General features: G+C 37.1%; 1 protein-coding gene across 1 annotated transcript in view; it reads left to right on the plus strand.

Annotated features, from left to right (window-relative positions):
- Positions 1-17,413, plus strand: part of LOC114259953 (rRNA biogenesis protein RRP5) — an 85,333-nt gene that overhangs the window by 64,349 nt on the left and 3,571 nt on the right. Inside the window, 9 exon segments of the mRNA XM_082912350.1 lie at positions 60-161; positions 2,420-2,588; positions 2,679-2,827; positions 3,626-3,709; positions 3,810-3,910; positions 8,518-8,671; positions 8,805-8,879; positions 9,017-9,167; positions 15,382-16,043. Of these exon segments, the coding sequence (XP_082768476.1) occupies positions 60-161; positions 2,420-2,588; positions 2,679-2,827; positions 3,626-3,709; positions 3,810-3,910; positions 8,518-8,671; positions 8,805-8,879; positions 9,017-9,167; positions 15,382-16,043 (1,647 nt within the window).

The raw sequence follows: 17,413 nt of genomic DNA on the forward strand, positions 1-17,413 counted from the left end.
GGAATCTCTTATGCTATTGAAGAATCTCAGTTACAAGCTTCTGTTTGTTTTCTTTCCAGGTTAGTAGTGAAACTGGCAGAGTAACATTATCTTTGAAGCAATCATTATGCTCTTCGATGGATGCATCCTTTATCCAAGAATACTTTCTCTTGGAAGAAAAGGTAAACACTGAAGTCACCATATTTTTAACATATCAAAAATGATTTTGTTTACAAATTTAACTCTTTAGTTAAATAATCCAAACTTAGAGAAAAGATAATTCTTCTTTAAATTCTATGTACTAAGAAGGAAACAAAATAGAAATGCAACCACATTGGATTCGTGAGTGTGAAATTTTTTATTTCTGTTTTTTGTGTCGTTATTCTAATTACAGAACAACTCGAAAGTTTCCCATGGAAGAAAGGGTTATTCAACTCTTTTTGTCAAGGACTTCCAAATCATTAGAAATGCACTTATCATATGTGCTAATTCCATATCTGGCTCAACTGTTTAGGAAATCATGGGCATGTTTCTAATTGATGTACAAAATGCAATTCTTATTTGATAGGTTTCAAACAAAATTGATTTTCCTGTCTTGTTGAGGATGCTTTTGTCCATTGGTTTGGTATACTCATGTACTGTAGCCTGGATAAGATTCTTGAAATAGCTGATGGTTTCTGGTTCGCTGAACTGATAAAAACAAGAGGTAATGATTTCTTGAAATAGCTGATGATGTTCACTGTACGTATAAGGTTCTTGAAACAGCTGATGAAAGGTTTACTAGTGGACTAACTTATATCAGCTTCTGAATTGCTCGATGATGGGAAAAAGTTGCGCTTCAACTACAAGTTTGAGGGTTTACAATGGCCAGCAAAAGCAGTTCTATTTATTATCTATATTTTTTGTGAGTAAAAGATTTATTAGAGAAAGCATTAAAGGGGTACTAACCAATGTCAACAGCCAGACTTGTCACAAAAGCCAAAATGCCTATTATCACTCCTCAGTTATCTAGCGCTCTACAAAAACAGGAAGAATTGTGAATGTGATAGAAATTGAAGGACACCAAAAACGATTGTCATGCTTTAAGGCTAACTATGTCATTTTCTTGTAGTATTGCTCATGAGTTAGCACAGGAAATGTATCAATGTACACTATAGGAAAATTGTCTAAACTATTCCTAATTGCACATGCAGAATTGTCTTAACTATACTTATTTTTATTTATTTATTTATTTTTATTATTATTAAAGTTGCCATCAAAGTTTTAGGGTTGGAAAGTGGTTCAAGGTGGACAAGGAAAGGACGGCATTTCTTTTTGTTATGTTTGATCTGATCTGATGTCATTTGCGAATGAATTTTCCTTTGAAATCTTAGGTTGCGTTTGGTAGAGCTTTCTAACTATGATTTGAGAGTAGGAGTTATATTTTGAGTTTGTGAGTTTTGGAATTATGATTTGAGTGTGGAAAATTTGTTTGGTGAAAGAGTTTTGAATTGAGTGGGGAATTTTTGATGTGTCATTTGATATTTGATACAAAAACTTACAACTCATAATCAAACATACAACTCAAAATTCTATTAAAACAGATAATTTTTTTTTAAAAATTCGGAAAATATTTTTTTCGAATATATAAAAATTAAAATATGTCAATTGCAAAAAAAAAAAAAAAATAGTACTATTCCGGTCAACCAGCCGGACAATCGGTGGGACGACCGGTTAGGCCAAATTCAAAAAAAAAAAATTAAAAATCGCGCCTCACACACAGAGTTTTCTGCGGAGTTGTGGAAAATTAGTTCCAAATGCCTATCCAAACATCATATTGGAACGTGGGGTTAGAATCAATGTTTGGAAATCGTTTCAAACACAGCCTTAATTTTCCAGCTGAAACCATATGGGCATTGGGTGGGGTGGGATCTTAATTGTGGGATAACTCACTTGTCTTGTTTGGTAAGGATAGCTTAGTGAATAAGCTAAGGGAAAAATGCCATCCCTTGGAAAAGAAAAGAAGCCCCTGTGGAAAATGTAGAACAGCTTTGCGGAACTTACTTCAAAGAATGATGTCTTTGGAACCTTTCACTGGTTGGTTTAGTTGTTCAAGCATTTTGGTGGAAATTCTTTATATTCTTCCTAAAAATTTTAAAGTACCTTCCACATTCCTCCTTTTATGTTCCTTATTCTTCAGAACGCTCATATGATATATGAGCAAAAAAAAAAAAAAAAACACACATTACTGTTTTCTGTATCTTTTACCTTTTTTGCTTGAAACTGTACAGTGTGTTGTAAATTGAATTTATTCATTTAGCATTTGAGGTTCCTATGTAAGATGTTACTTCTGCTCTGTAACTATCATGCATATTTGTTTCGATGCTGCTGTTGACTCTCTTGACCATGTTCTGGATATGTAATATTTTCATCTTTGAACTGATCTTACTTTATGATCCAGATTGCTAAGCTGCAGTTATCTGACTCAAAAAGTCTTGGGTTAAATTGGGTTGAAGATTTTAGCATTGGCAGTGTTGTTGAAGGAAAAGTTAGTGATGTGAAAGATTTTGGAGTTGTCGTCAGCTTTGAGAAGTATAATGATGTTTTTGCTTTTGTTACGCACTATCAGTGTAAGTCCTTTATTTGAAAATTTCATGAATCAGTTATTTATTATCTCTCAAGATGTAATACATCTGTTTGGTGCAACAAATCTTTTGCAGTAGGTGGAATTACTGTGGAAACTGGGTCCATCGTTCGAGCTGTGGTTCTTGATGTTGCCAAGATTGAACACCTTGTGGATTTGTCTTTAAGGGCAGCATTTGTTGATATATTGAGAGAAGAAACTTCTAAAGTTGATATTAACAAGAAGGTTTGCCTCAAGTTTGGTGTCTAAATGTTGATGTACTGTTGATGTACCAGATGTTGTCTGTTCCCTTGCTTCTTCCACCTCTTCCTCAGTCACATATTATCATTGGGGGTGTTTGGGAAGATGAGTTTGAGGCTAAAATAGCCTCAAACTAAAAAAAAGCCAAAAAGCTCCTAAATTAACACTTTATAAAAAAAATAGCTGCAACCACGGACAGTGTAGGCACAGCCTACACTGTCAAATTGACAAGTTGTCCCATCCCTTGGTAAATGACGATTTTGCCCCTTTACATTAATTTTGAAAAATGTGATGTTAGGGGTAAATTTGTCATTTTAACTTTAAACATCATTTCAACACATTTTTCAATACAACAACTCAAATAAAAATCCATCCCATCTTCCCAAACACAAAAACTAAAATAGCCTACTAAAATAGCCAAAAAGCTAAAAAGCCTCTAAAATAGTCACTTTCCAAACACCCACATTGTGATTTGAGATGATCTTTCTCAGTTCTGATATTCTTCTTCTTCCAGCTCTGTTAATGCTTTTGGTCTCTGGTGAATACGTTTCGCTGCACATTGAGTGCAATTATATTGTTGCGCTTTCACGTCTTAGGAAATCTCCATACACCTATATTTCATTTGTTAAAGTTTATAGGATGAGGTGTGATGTTATATTTTAAATTTAGCTACTGTCTTAGACATTTCACTTCTCATGGTTCACTAATGAAGATCATCTGTAGTTCCCTTCTCTTTCTCCTCCTTGACTTTTTAAACATGAATTATGCAATTGTTTATTCCAGAAACGCAAAAAGGAATCACACAAAGAACTGGAGGTACATCAAACTGTTGATGCAATGGTGGAGATTGTGAAAGATACTTACTTGGCAAGTGTTTGATGTTTTTGTTTAGTCTCACAAGAATTCACTGTTAGTGATCTATACTTATTTTGATCTCTCTCTTCCTATTGTGTTACTTGTGGAGCAGGTTCTGTCAATACCACAATATAACTTTGCTGTTGGATATGCCTCACTGACCGACTACAGCACACAAAAGTTCCCTCCAAGACAATATGTTAATGGCCAAAGGTGAAACATGATTTCTGTTGTAATTTAATCAATACTTTGTGCATGCCATTTCTTTGTTTCTTCTTTTTTAATTTTATTTTAAAATTCAAATCAAATATTCTTTGACAGCACTTGAAAATTAGAATACTGCGGCCTATAGTTGAACATTTGGCGAGATTAGGTTTTGGTAAACTTGTGTTTTGAGGATTTTTGAAAAGGTAGGTTTTATGGATAAAAATGGATTGGATTTTTTGAATTTTCAAAGGATGGCTTGCTGAAATTTTTGTATGGCAACTTTTTTAGGGTTTTGTAGGAGAACATGTTAAGATGGTTTGATCATATACAACAAAGATGGATAGATGCAATGATAAAAGAAAAAAATTATGTGATCACCACAAATGAATAACTTAGGGGGAGGGGAAGACTTAGACTGGTTTGGTTTCGTTAGTGTATGAAAGAGGCTTGTGGGGTAGGAATAAGGCAAAGTAGCTGCTTAAGTTATGACTAGTGAAACTTATCTTAACACACTTAAGGCCAAAACAAGGGACCCAATAACACATCTATTAACAAAATGTAAACCACATTTTAGCACTACAGCCCATGTCTGGAAAATGTGGATATGCTGAATAATTTTTTACTCCTAAAACATAACATAACTTAAGATACGCAAAACTGAAGCAGTAGTGCTTGAAGGAAATATAAAAAAAAAACTCGACATTATTTAGAACTTAATTATGAAAAGCTTAAAGTGGATCCGGCCTTGAAATGGAACCATGGTTTCATAGTTTATGATTTTTTAAATTTATTTTTTCTTAAGTATGATATGGATTATGTGATCCTCTATACTGAAGTAAGTATCTGACAGAATCTGACAATAGCTGTAGCCTGTATTCATGTGCTCGCCCTCTACTATTATTGAAGTCTGATTGCTTTATTTTGGCATGAAAGTTCTGTAGTAGTATGATGTGGCTTAAGAAGTCCACAGTTGTCACGATTGCATTCCACCCCAAACTGAGATAGAGTAGTGACCAGCCAATAGTCAACGGCCTAACTAAACAAAAGCATTGTACTTACGGAAAATTTGGGGAAAAACTGCTTTGAGTAGCGGAAGCCACTAAATTGGAAGACCTGTTTATTCCACGACATCCATTCAGAGGAAGTGCATAAGTAAATGAAATGAAACATACATTATTATTTTTTATGCCTTTTACAGACTCAGTCACAAGGAGTACACAATTTTACAAGAGAACGTCATGTTCTTTCCAAAGATAAACGTGTACAAAGCTTTCAAACTTCAGGGCTTTGTCTTTTATCCAACAACTATGCATACAAACTTTCTTGTCTATTCACATAAACACTTAGCTTCAAACATGAAATCTTCATGCTCTATCATCATCTCCTTCATATATATAGGGAAGCGAGGTGAACTAAAGCCCAATGAATTGTGATGTATCAAAGCTATTTAGAGACAAGGATATCTTCATTTCCAATAATTATAAGTTGTTCAAAACTTAAAAGCTAAATTTGCATTTGAAATTTAACATATCTTATGCATTTCGATGGTGATAATGCCCATCCAGAAAATACAAAACAAAACATAACTAGGTTGACTTCGATGATGTCAAGACCGCATTCTAAGATAACTTTCACAATACCAATACGATTAGTAGATTAATGTATCCAAATAGCTTCCGGGACGAATATTATTAGTAGATTAATGTTCCCCAATAGCAGCCCAGGACAAAAGCTGATATGTAGGATCCAGGAGGTGACTTGTAAAAATTCTAGAGGTGGCTTCCATTGTATTTCACAATACAATGTAGCACTTAGTTTCATGTAGTACTTTGCTCCCAAAACAGTTAAAACCATAACCAAAACCATAGATATCATCTTTATACATTAAATGTAATAAACATATGATATCCTTGATTAAACATTTTATATTCGAAGAATACAGGGTAGATTTAATTTTCAAAGAAGTTGTACTGCAAAATAAATTGTGATTTATCGCCACTCACCTCTTTTCCCCCTTAAAATGTAGGTTAGTCCAAATATAATTCAACCTGCATCATATAAAACAATGCATGTTGGTGTACACAATCCATTTCAACAAAATTAGAGCAATTTTAATTCGGTTTGAAATTCATTTTCTTAAATTAACTTGTTTGAGGTATATCGAAGGTTTGACCATGTTGCTTAGGCCCTTGCTAATATCTCAAAACATGTTTGAGTTAAATTCTGTGTGATTTGGGGCTGAATTAGATGAAGAAAATAAGTTTGAAACCATTTTAATGCGATTCGAATTGAGTGGGCAGCAGTAGGTGAAATCAGTCTGGTTCAGTCTGGTTTTGCATGTTTTTTTGACAGAATTGTTAAAATCGGTTTTCTACAACTATGGCACCAAACAGACTGACTAGAACAAGTAAACCGGACCGGACCAGTAAATTCGGTTTCGTTTGATTCGGTGCAGTTTACCGGTTTGTGCATTTGTTTAAAAAAAATAAATAATTGCCTTTATATATATATATATATTATAGATCAATCTAATTAAAATATATGGCTTGTTTTTACCCAACAAACAACAACATAATTGCACCAAGACTAATTCATGAATTATCAAATTCAACAACAGTAAGAGGTAATGCTTGTATATTATTTGAATGTTCGGTAAATTTGGTATAATCCGTTAAGTTCGGTTCTATCCGGGTGAAATCTCCAAAACCGAACACTGAACCGATTTCCAGGAAAAAAAAAAAAATCCCAACACAGTCCAACGGTGCAGAAAACAGACCAAAAACCGGGATCTGGTCAGTGTAGGCAGTTTTTCCTTCACCCCTAGGCAGCACCGACACCTTTTAGTGAAACAATCATATCTCTCACTACAAAACTTGAAATCAAGCTCCGTTTGATGTGTTAGAAACTAGACTCCTATATGTTTCCAATGGTATAGGCCATGCCATTTATTTCTTTCCCAAGTAATACAGATTTGCAATCAAAATTGACCCAAAACTTTTGCTGCCTGTGCACTGATTTTCAGCACAGGTAAGTTACTTTCAAATGAGCATAACTCCTTCACACAAACTTGGGTTTGGGCAAAATTGACTCTAAATTGAACTCCCATAAGTCTAGTTTCTAATAGTAGTAATTTCACATCAAAATTTCACATATTTTAGGAGATATGGTCAAAAGAGTGCAACCTGTTCAGATTCTACTTGTCAAGAACTCAGTTATTTTCCTACTCAAAAGCTTAAATTCAATTAGAGTAAGTGTCAAAGCATAAAATCAACCAATTAAAGGTAACAATAAGGTGAACATGAATTTTACCTATCAAAAATAATAATAATAATAATAAAAATAATTTTTTTTACCTCAATTCAAACTAGGGGCAAGTTTAGGTTCTTCTTTTCTCTCTCTCTCTCTCTCTCTCTCTCTCTCTCTCTATTTTCCGTTGTTTTTTATTACTGGACAGACACTTGTCTCTCCTATATATGTATCTATCTATTCAAGTATGAGGTTTCACACTCCTAAGTGAGGTGTGTGCTTGGATGTCTCTACCAATACATGATTAATATTAATTAATCAAGTTTACATTAATTAAGCTAGGTTAGTACTGATTAATCAAGTTCAGGCAACTAATCACACTTGACTTAATTATTCCTGTTTAAGCTTAATTAATCTTGATTAAATTCACTAATCACACTTAAATTACCACTAATCCTGATTATGTTTTCCACACATTGCATATAAATGTTAAGAACATTAGACCATGCCACTTAAGCATCTTGATGAGGGGAATATAATTATATGTATGCAAATATAATTCTTCCTTTCTTGTCTCTATGTTTTCTTTCATTTCACATCAAATGACAGAACTTCAAGGCTATAAACATTGGATAGCAAAACATGTGTATTTTATTCAAAGAACAAATCTTTCTAGTCATGCCAAAGGACCATCAAAGTATGTCTTTTAAGTGTATCATACACTGAAGAAGGAAAATTTAATTCCAGGCATCTCAAGCATTGAAATGAGAAATATGTACGTGTCAGTTAATGGAAATACCTAGGGTGTTACAACAGCAGTTGGTGGTTGACAGAATGCGTGGGTTCAGTGAACAAGGACTACATGAGAAGAGACAGTAGAAACAGTGAGGAAATCCTGAAGCAATTCCCCCTAGACTCTTTTGGCATCACATCTGCAAGAGGTTGCATCACATACTACTAGTAACTGTCTTCCAACAAATTCCTCATTCAGGGGGCTTCAAAGTAATTCCACTGCATCACTTTTATGGAGGATTCAATTTTGAAAATTTGGAGCCAAGTAGTCTTGAAAATTAAGTAAAGCTAAGGGTTGGACCTATACAGAATCATACTCATGATCTTGAAAGCTTACCTGAGTAATAAAGAACAAAAGACAATCAGAATACAACTGAAAAGTAAAATTAGCAAAATACCCTAATATGCAAATTAAAAAGTAAAAAGAAAAGCTGTAATCAAACTTAAAGAATAAACCAACTTTACTAATCCAATTCTAGGAGAGGTTCTTTCCAAATATTTTTGAAACTCTATAGGTTCAAAATTATATATGCTTTTTTGTGGATTCACAAGTTGAAATTGTTTATGTAATGTAGTGTCATTGCCACCATCATGGCTTTGCCAAGCCCTGCAACAGCTGGGAGGTTGCTGTTGCTACTTAAATCTATAAGTGAGGTTACAGAGACTTCTAGTTCAAAAAGAGCAAAAAAGAAGTCTGGCTATGATGTGGGAGCTGTTGTTCAGGCAGAGGTAGAAATATCTATTTTTGTTGGATTTCCATCTTGGTGTTAATATTTAAAGGCTTCATTTGACCACAAAAACCTGTTATCATGGTTTCTTTATTTTTTAAGATTATTTATATGCAATTATGTTTTATTGCTAGATTACTGAAATAAAGACTTTGGAACTGAAATTGAAATTTGGATCTGGTTTCCATGGGAGGGTACATATCACAGAGGTGAATATTTTTCAATTATTATTTTTTATTTTTTTGACACAATGGCACAGTACAGTCATCTATGATCATTGTTTCTAGATTTATATGGGTTTCGAATTACTTGGCTGTATATACTAGTTAAACTTGTGTTGTGGCAGGCAAATGATGATAATGCTGTCGAAAATCCCTTTAAAGACTTCAGAATTGGACAAACACTGACCGCAGTAATTGTTTCAAAGACCAATAAATCAGAAAATAATAGGAAAAACTATCAGTGGGAATTGTCTATCAGACCTTCACTCGTTTCAGGTACGGTAATGTCTAAAGTTTCTTTATTTATAGTCTATATCAAAGCTTTCAGTCACTGGGTTCCCTCAACAGCATACTTGTCCTTTCAATATGTTAACATATCACCCAAAGTTGGCTGACATTTATTCCAAGTAGTTGAATTGGCAACGCAACTTGTTTTTTTCATTCTTTCTTATCTAAGTACACCATTCTTTTCTTGTAACCTTGAATCATTTTCTACACTTCTACTCCTCCCCTTTGTGCAAGCAGTGTCTTGAACTTGGACTATAACCCCAGCACTAGAGCCGTTAAACTTTTTTTTCCATCACAAATTGTGTTCCATCATATCTACTTATCATAGTGTTCTTCCATCTCAAAATAGTTCATCCCAGTAATACTACTTTGTATCCTTTATTGTAGTATTTTTTTGATCAACAACAAAGAGATTTATTAATGAACAAAAAGAAACGAGGATAAGGCATCCTCTACAAAGAGGATAAAAAAGAAAGAAAGTACACAACCCAAACAAGACTACATCAAAATCCTTCTACATGTCACACATCGACAACCAACCTCTAAAAAGTGGAACCCCTCTAAAAAGAGCATTCACCGAAGCCCAAAAGGAGGTTACATGACAAATTTTATCCCACAAAAAATCCACATCCCGAAATTTATATTCGAAAACCCGTGCATTCCTTTCCAACCAAATGACCCAAAAAGTTGCGAAGATGGCACAATACCAATGCACGTTGGCCTTCTTCGATGCACCCAAAGCTCGAAAGTCAATTAGTAGCATATGCACACTGCCTTTTGGGGCCACCCACGTAGCATTCTTCAAAAGAAACAATCTATGCCATAAATTTAAAGCAACTGGACAGTGCAAAAATAAATGATCCATGAACCAAGGACCACATGAATACCTTTACCTTAAGAGGAGCACAAGTCTTTCAAATTATTTTATTAAAAGGAAACTGAGGAACTTGGGGATTATTAATGATTTTGCCAAAAAAGACTTGCAAGAAAAAATACCTGATGAATGAAGAGCCCAAACCTTCTGTCTTCCGAAAGAGAAGCCAAAGAAATATGATTTACTTTTGACAACAAAGACATCAACTCTTCAGCTTCCCTATCATTGAGATTCCTAAAAAAATTGAAATTTTAAGAAATTGGAGCCAAAAAGAAACAAGCCATGGAAGCTATAGAACTATTATGAGACCGGGCCACTCTATATAAATGTGGAAAATTTGAAACAAAGGAAGAAGAGCCCACCCAAACATCCTTCCAGAATCTAACAAGTTCCCATTATCCACCATCATAGAATGATAATGAGACCAAAGTGGGTAGAGATGAGAAATTGATTTCCAAGGAGCACGACAACTACCCCTAAAGACCACCTGTGAATCCCTACCATTACCTTGAATCCCATACTTGCTTCTAATAACAGAATGCCATAGTGTGTCACATTCATTTGGAAATCTCTATAACCACTTGCCAAGTAGTCATGTTTCTAGCCACGATGTTACCAATGGCCAAATCCCCCTTCTCCTTTGGGAAGGAAACTATTTCCTAGTTCACTAGATGATCCTTCTTACCCTCATCCTTACCTTCCCAGAGGATCTTATCAACTTTTCTAATGATCTTGCAACCTTAATTGGAATCCTAAACAAAGATAAAAAAAAAAAATAGAAATACCGCTTAAAACTGTCTTACTAGAGTATATCTACCCCCACGTGAGAGGAAAGCCTTGCTTCACCCTTTCAACCTCTTGCCAATCTTTTCCACAACTGGATTCCAAAAAGATTCACTCCTAGGAGTATCCCTCACTGGAAGTCCCAGGTACTTGAACGGAAGTACCTCAATACCACATCCTAGAAGCGAAGCCATTCGTTGAAGCTTATTACGTTGCAAATTGATGCCCACCACACTACTTTTTGCCAAATTAGCCCTGAGATCACCCCAAAAATTCTCAAAACCAAAAAAAGATCAACTATCTGGCTCTCATCCCTGGTGGAAAAAAAGACGGTATCCTTTATTGTAGCATGACTCACCTTATGCTATTAATTGTCTTCGTAGTTATCCCACTTGAAGATAAATTCGTTGAAATGCTTACATCTTGTAATATGTTTAACTCAGAAACAGAAAAGCTTACACCTTATATGTGTCTGTTAATAGTTGTTGGGCATTGCTCTAGGGATCATCCTCATCCGTGTATGAGCACAGATGAAAAGGCATTCACACCTGTATTTAATGTGCATCTCTTTCGTGCCTAAGCGACTGTTTTAAACACAAACACACAGACATATTTTATATGTATCTTTTTGTTGCTGTAGAAAGCAGTACCTAACTACCATGACCGCTCATTTTTACTCCATTTTCCCAAAATTTGGTCCCTGAGCATGCTGCTGACTACTTGTCGTCGGATGTTTCTTATGGCTAATGTAGAAATTTAATGTATAAAGAGAAATAGAGAATTGTATTATTGATTGATGTATCTTGATATTCTGTGTATTACAAATGGTGAGTGGCTCATTATATAGGAGAGGGTGAGTGTAGTAGGTGAGGAGTAGGTGGTGGTAGGTGAGTGTAGTAGGTGAGTGTGTGGTAGGTGATGGTAAATTTTAACAGCCCCCCGCAAACTCAAGGAGGATAGGAACTAACCAACTTGAGTTTGGAGAGAGTTACAAAACAAGAAAATAGACGAATACATAAAAGAAAAGAGGATAGGAGACACTGTATGGTGGTGTCATAACGTTGTAGAGGACACGGGATGGTTGTGTCAGACCGATGTAGAAGACAGTTTATGGGGTCATGTCGGACCGTTGTAGCAGACAATGTTGTGATAGTTGTTGTGACAGTTTACGGAGTCTTGTTGGACCCTTGTAGAAACTAACCGGAATCAATGTCGGGACAGTTTACAGAGTCTTGTCGGACCCATAAAGGAGCTAACCGGAATCAATGTCGGGACAGTTTACCGAGTCTTGTCGGACCCATGAAGGAGCTAACTGGAATTAATATCGGGACAGTTTACAGAGTCTTGTCGGACCCATGAAGGAGCTAACCGGAATCAATGTCGGGACAGTTTACAGAGTCTTGTCGGACCCTTAAAAAGTCGCACCCTCAAAAGGTGTGCCCAATCTATCAAAAGGCGTGCCCAATCCATAAAAAGGCGTGCCGGACATGATGGCGAGGCACGTGGGCGCCTTGGCTTGCGCGCTCGTTTTGTCGTCTGGTGGCAAGAGGCGCGCGATGCGCGTGGCTGCCTCGGCTATTTAATCAAGACGAAGGCTGAGGCTAAGGCAGAAGCTGAGACAAAAAAACTGAGAGAAACCTCTGAAAAAACTCTTCCTTTGCTGAGAGAGAAACGCTGTAATACGTTGTAACACTCTGTTGCCCAGAAAATGGCTTCGTCTTCCCGTGGGCTGCTCACTCTCTTTCCCGACCTCAATGAGTCAACAAGAGAGAGAACTGGTGCGGTGGCCAGTGAACCTCAACCAAACACCTCTGTGTTTGCTCCGTTGAACTTTCCGATGCGGTCGGTGGAGCAAAAAATGGCGGTGCAAACTGATATTGAGGCCAATCAGTATACTCTGAAGTCATGTGTGGAAACCATGACTGCGGTCACAAACTTGTCGCACTGGCTGCAGAGCAGGACAAATGAGGTGCAACAGTTAAACTCCCAGCTGGCTCTGCTCCAACGCATGTATAAGGATGCGCGAGCAGAGATAAGTGTGCTAAAGACAGAAAACAAGGAGCTGAAGCGGAAGGCCACCGTGATGTTCCGATTCGGAGGGCCGCCATATGCTGCAGTGGAAGAGTATGGGGGAGTGAACGTGCTCGGTGGACAAGGAAACACGGAGGCAACACCGTCAAGGGCCGCCCAGGACGGAGGCAAGAAGAAGAGACCGGCAGAATAGGCGAAGAAGTGAGGTCGATTGGTGGCCGGCTGCAGAAAAGAAAACAAAGCTGTTGTGTTTTTTTTTTTTTTTTTTTTTTTTTTTTTTTTTTTTTTTTTGTGTGTGTGTGTAAAATTGTGATCGGGGTGGATCCCTGAGATGAATAAAATATGGTGTGGTGTGCAAAGCTATATGGTATGAATGGAAGTGGAAAAAGATTAAAAATAATGTGAAAGAAAAATAAAGAAAGAAATAATAAAAATATAATTGAAATAAAAAATGAAAGATGGGAAAATAAGGAAAATGGTTTGGAGAAAATAAATAAAAAATAATGGAGTTGGAAAGCAGACGGAGGAGAGATGATGATGTTTTTTTTTTTTTTAATATAATATAATAAAAAGAGATGAGACAATTAATACGAGTCTATCACTGCCAGCACTCCACTTCTATAAAGATGAGACAATTAATGTTGGAACAGACATCTGCTAAAGCCATTGCCCCACATGGGCATGACTCTCACCGCCCACTTTCTGAATATAATATAACCCACTCTCTATCTGATGTTTGTCCTCCACAATGGACAACCACCCACATGCCTTCTCTCTCTCATCTTTCCACTGTCCAACCCACCATTTTTTTAATCACTCCACTTTTTTTTTTTTTTTTTTTTTTTTTTTTTTTGGTTTAAAAATAAAAAAAGAAGTATGGGTATATGCAAAAGGTGGGGGATGATGGGGTAAAATAAAATAAAAGCAAATGATGACCAAAGAAAAACACAGCTGTAAACAATACGAAGGGCATTGGGTATAGAGAAAGATGTGTTCTCTTTTGTCTGTTTTTGTCGCCACCATCATCATAAAAGAAACAGAGAATAGGAGTGAAGAGACTGGTCGAAACCCGAGCTAGAAAAGAGCCAGCCCTTTGGGTCGGCCCTAGTCAATTACCGTCTCCACCTTTCAGCTGCTTCGAGGGCTTCAGAAGCAGATACTAATCTGCACATGGCTGTGACCTCCCAGAGCCTGAATGGATTTAAGCCACCAGCAAAGCCTTATGGGTTGAAATCTCGTTCTGAGGAGAGTAAGAAGAAGATGAAGGAAGGTCAAGATCCTACTTGTTGGATTGATTTCTGGATGCAGGAGGTTCTGAGGGAGGAGGCGGAGGCTGCGGCAGAAGGCAAGGCGCCGCCGCCGCACACTTCGTCGATCGAGAGTGGCGGCCACATCTTCGATTTCCTCTTCGCGGCGCAGGACGCCTCGACTTCCTCGCTGCTGTGGGCGGTGGGTTTCCTCGACACTCACCCGGAGGTCCTCGCCAAGGTCCGCCGTGAGGTGGCGGCGATCTGGTCTCCGGAATCGAACACTCAGATCTCCTCCGAACAATTGAGGGAAATGAAATACACCGAGGCTGTGACGCGTGAGGTCGTGAGAATACGTGCTCCGGCGACTCTCGTACCTCACGTCGCCGGCGAGGAATTCAAGCTGACGGAGACTTACACTATTCCCAAGGGTGCGATCGTTTGACATATAAAGCATATGTTGAGGACGAAGAAGATGAAAGGACTGAAGCAGAATCTTTGGATACAGACGCTTCGGATGATGAGTTATTTGATTCAGATGAAGCAGATGGAACCTACAAGCAGCGTATCAGGGATTCGTCTGATGGGGTGGATAAAGAATCACTTATGGATGTTCTAGCAGCTTTGATTGTCAGTGAGGAATTAAGAAGAACTTTCTAGTATTCGGAGCTTGGGAAGGAAGCACATGCAGAGTGATCAAGGTATGTGTAGAGGTCCGGCGGGCGGCCAAGGCGAGACTGCCGCCCGCCGGTGAAACAGAATGACTAGGTTGTTAACCTCGCTCTGATACCATGTAGAAATTTAATGTATAAAGAGAAATAGAGAATTGGATTATTGATTGATGTATCTTGATATTCTGTGTATTACAAATGGTGAGTGGCTCATTATATAGGAGAGGGTGAGTGTAGTAGGTGAGGAGTAGGTGGTGGTAGGTGAGTGTAGTAGGTGAGTGTGTGGTAGGTGATGGTAAGTGTGTGGTAGGTGATGGTAAATTTTTATATTAAAAAAGTAGATATTTTTTTATCTGCTGGGTGCAGTTTTTATCCTTTTTCTCTGGTTGGGTCTATTCAAAGCAATGCTCGGTGAGATCCAAGGCCACTCCCTTAACCCATGTCCTCTGTTTTCCTCTGTGTTCTGTTTGAGACTGCAACATGTATCAAATCAGCCCTTGCTGGTGCATTAGTTGGTCTAAGTTGCACATGACCCAAACTTTGTTCTAGTATCTGTTTTATCACTCAAGTTGATCCAAATGCAATTGCTTATCCAGGTTCTACAGAAATGGGAGTTAAGCTTGGCAATGAAGATTTCAGTTATTCAATTGGGCAACATGTTACTGGATTTGTCTATAAATTGGATAGTGAATGGATCTGGTTAACAATGTCTCGACATGTGAAGGCTCAGCTCTACGTTCTTGACAGTTCATGTGAACCTACTGAACTTCAGGAATTCCAGAAGCGCTATACTGTGGGGAAAGCAATATCTGGTTATATTTTAAGTGCTAATAAGGAGAAAAAGCTGTTACGTTTCGTGCTGCGTCTAATTTATTCTGCTCCTGATAGAACACTTGGTTGTGAAACTACTAAGATAGATGACACAAGCAATCACTTGAATGGGAATGTAGCATACCATATTCACGAAGGTGATGTTGTGGGCGGCAGGATTTCCAAAATTCTTCCTGGTGTGGGTGGAATGCTCATCAAAATAGATCCACACCGGTATGGAAAGGTCCATTTTATTGAATTGACAGACTTATGGGTTTCTGACCCATTGTCTGGATATCATGAGGGACAATTTGTCAAATGCAAAGTCCTAGAAATCAGCCATTCAGTTAAGGGAACTTTCCAGGTTGATTTGTCATTACGCACAACTTCAGATGGCATTCATTCTCAGAAGTCTACTACTGTCAGCAACAGTGAACTCAACAACACTGTAAGTATTTAGAATTACTGGTGCTTTCTTGCATCACCAAGTCCGTATATAATTAAAATTCTATTTCGTTCTTTTGCACTTATCATTTTGCATTATTATTGTAACCCTTCAACTGACCACCAAACACCCCCCCCTCCTTTTCTTGTTTAGTGGGTGCTGCAAGCAGTCAGCAAACACCCAACAAAAAATAGGAACTAATATCACCAAATCATATTAGAAAATTGCAAAACAATGTTGAACTGACCCAAAAAAATTAACTGTCAAACAGCACACCAGGGACCTGAATACCAATGGGGCCCAGAGCTTAACATTACGCTCCAATAAACCTGGCTGGTGATCCCAATCGGCCAGTCAGCACCTTCAATATCTGATGGAACTGAAAATTGCTCCACACAAAGCTGGCAATTTAGATTTCAGAAAAACTGCCCCTTTTTCTGGAAAATCATATGATATATAATAGTCAGCTCTCTAGTATTGAATCACTTGTCTTTTTTCGATGAAGTAGTTATTTAAGATGTATGGTTAATAGGCCTTATTTAAATAGTTAATAGGACTTATTTAAGCTGGCAATTTAGATTTCCGAAAAACTGCCCCCTTTGCTGGAAAATCATATGAAATCAAGGTTTTAAAAAGCGGTTGCAGTCGCCGTAACGGTGGCGGTGGCGCGGTTGCGGTTGCGGGGTGTAAAGGCCGTAGTGTAACGGTTGCGGTAACCGGAATCGTGAATTTTTTTATTTTTCGCACAATTTGAAACAAACTTACGGATACGCATATTTTTTTTCCATGATCATATTTATTGGGTTAAAAATAAATATTGATTAATTTTTATAAATTTTTAAGTATGATCTAATATATTTCATATTTTTAAATTACTATAAACTGAGTTTTTTTCATTTTATTTTAATAATTAATGACTTTATATTATACAAAAAATCAATCGCTAACTATTATATATAAGATAAACAATGACAAAAGTAAAAGAATAAATAAAAGCCTAAATATATATATACATATTTTAACCAACCCAAATAGATAATGACCACACTCATTATTATTATTATTTTCAAACAATATATAGATAGACACACACAAACAAAATGGTTGAGTGATAGCAGCTGAATAGAATAACATAGGTCTTACAACTTCAACGAATCAATAACATGTTCTTCATCTTCCCTCTTCTCTCTTTCTATCTCTTGCTTCTCCATTTTCTCTCTTTATCTTCTCTCTTCTCTCTATCCCTCTTCCCCCATTTTCAGCTTTTTTTTGTGTGTTTTTTGGAAAGAAACAATTTGGAACCGTTACGTAACAGTGCGTAACAGGCCGTTACGGCTGTTACGGCACCGTTAAGACCGCTACGGCAGCCGCTA

The sequence above is a fragment of the Camellia sinensis genome, unplaced genomic scaffold (genome assembly GCF_055761805.1).
Source record: "Camellia sinensis isolate YWXY unplaced genomic scaffold, ASM5576180v1 Unanchor3, whole genome shotgun sequence".
Taxonomy (NCBI): domain Eukaryota; kingdom Viridiplantae; phylum Streptophyta; class Magnoliopsida; order Ericales; family Theaceae; genus Camellia; species Camellia sinensis.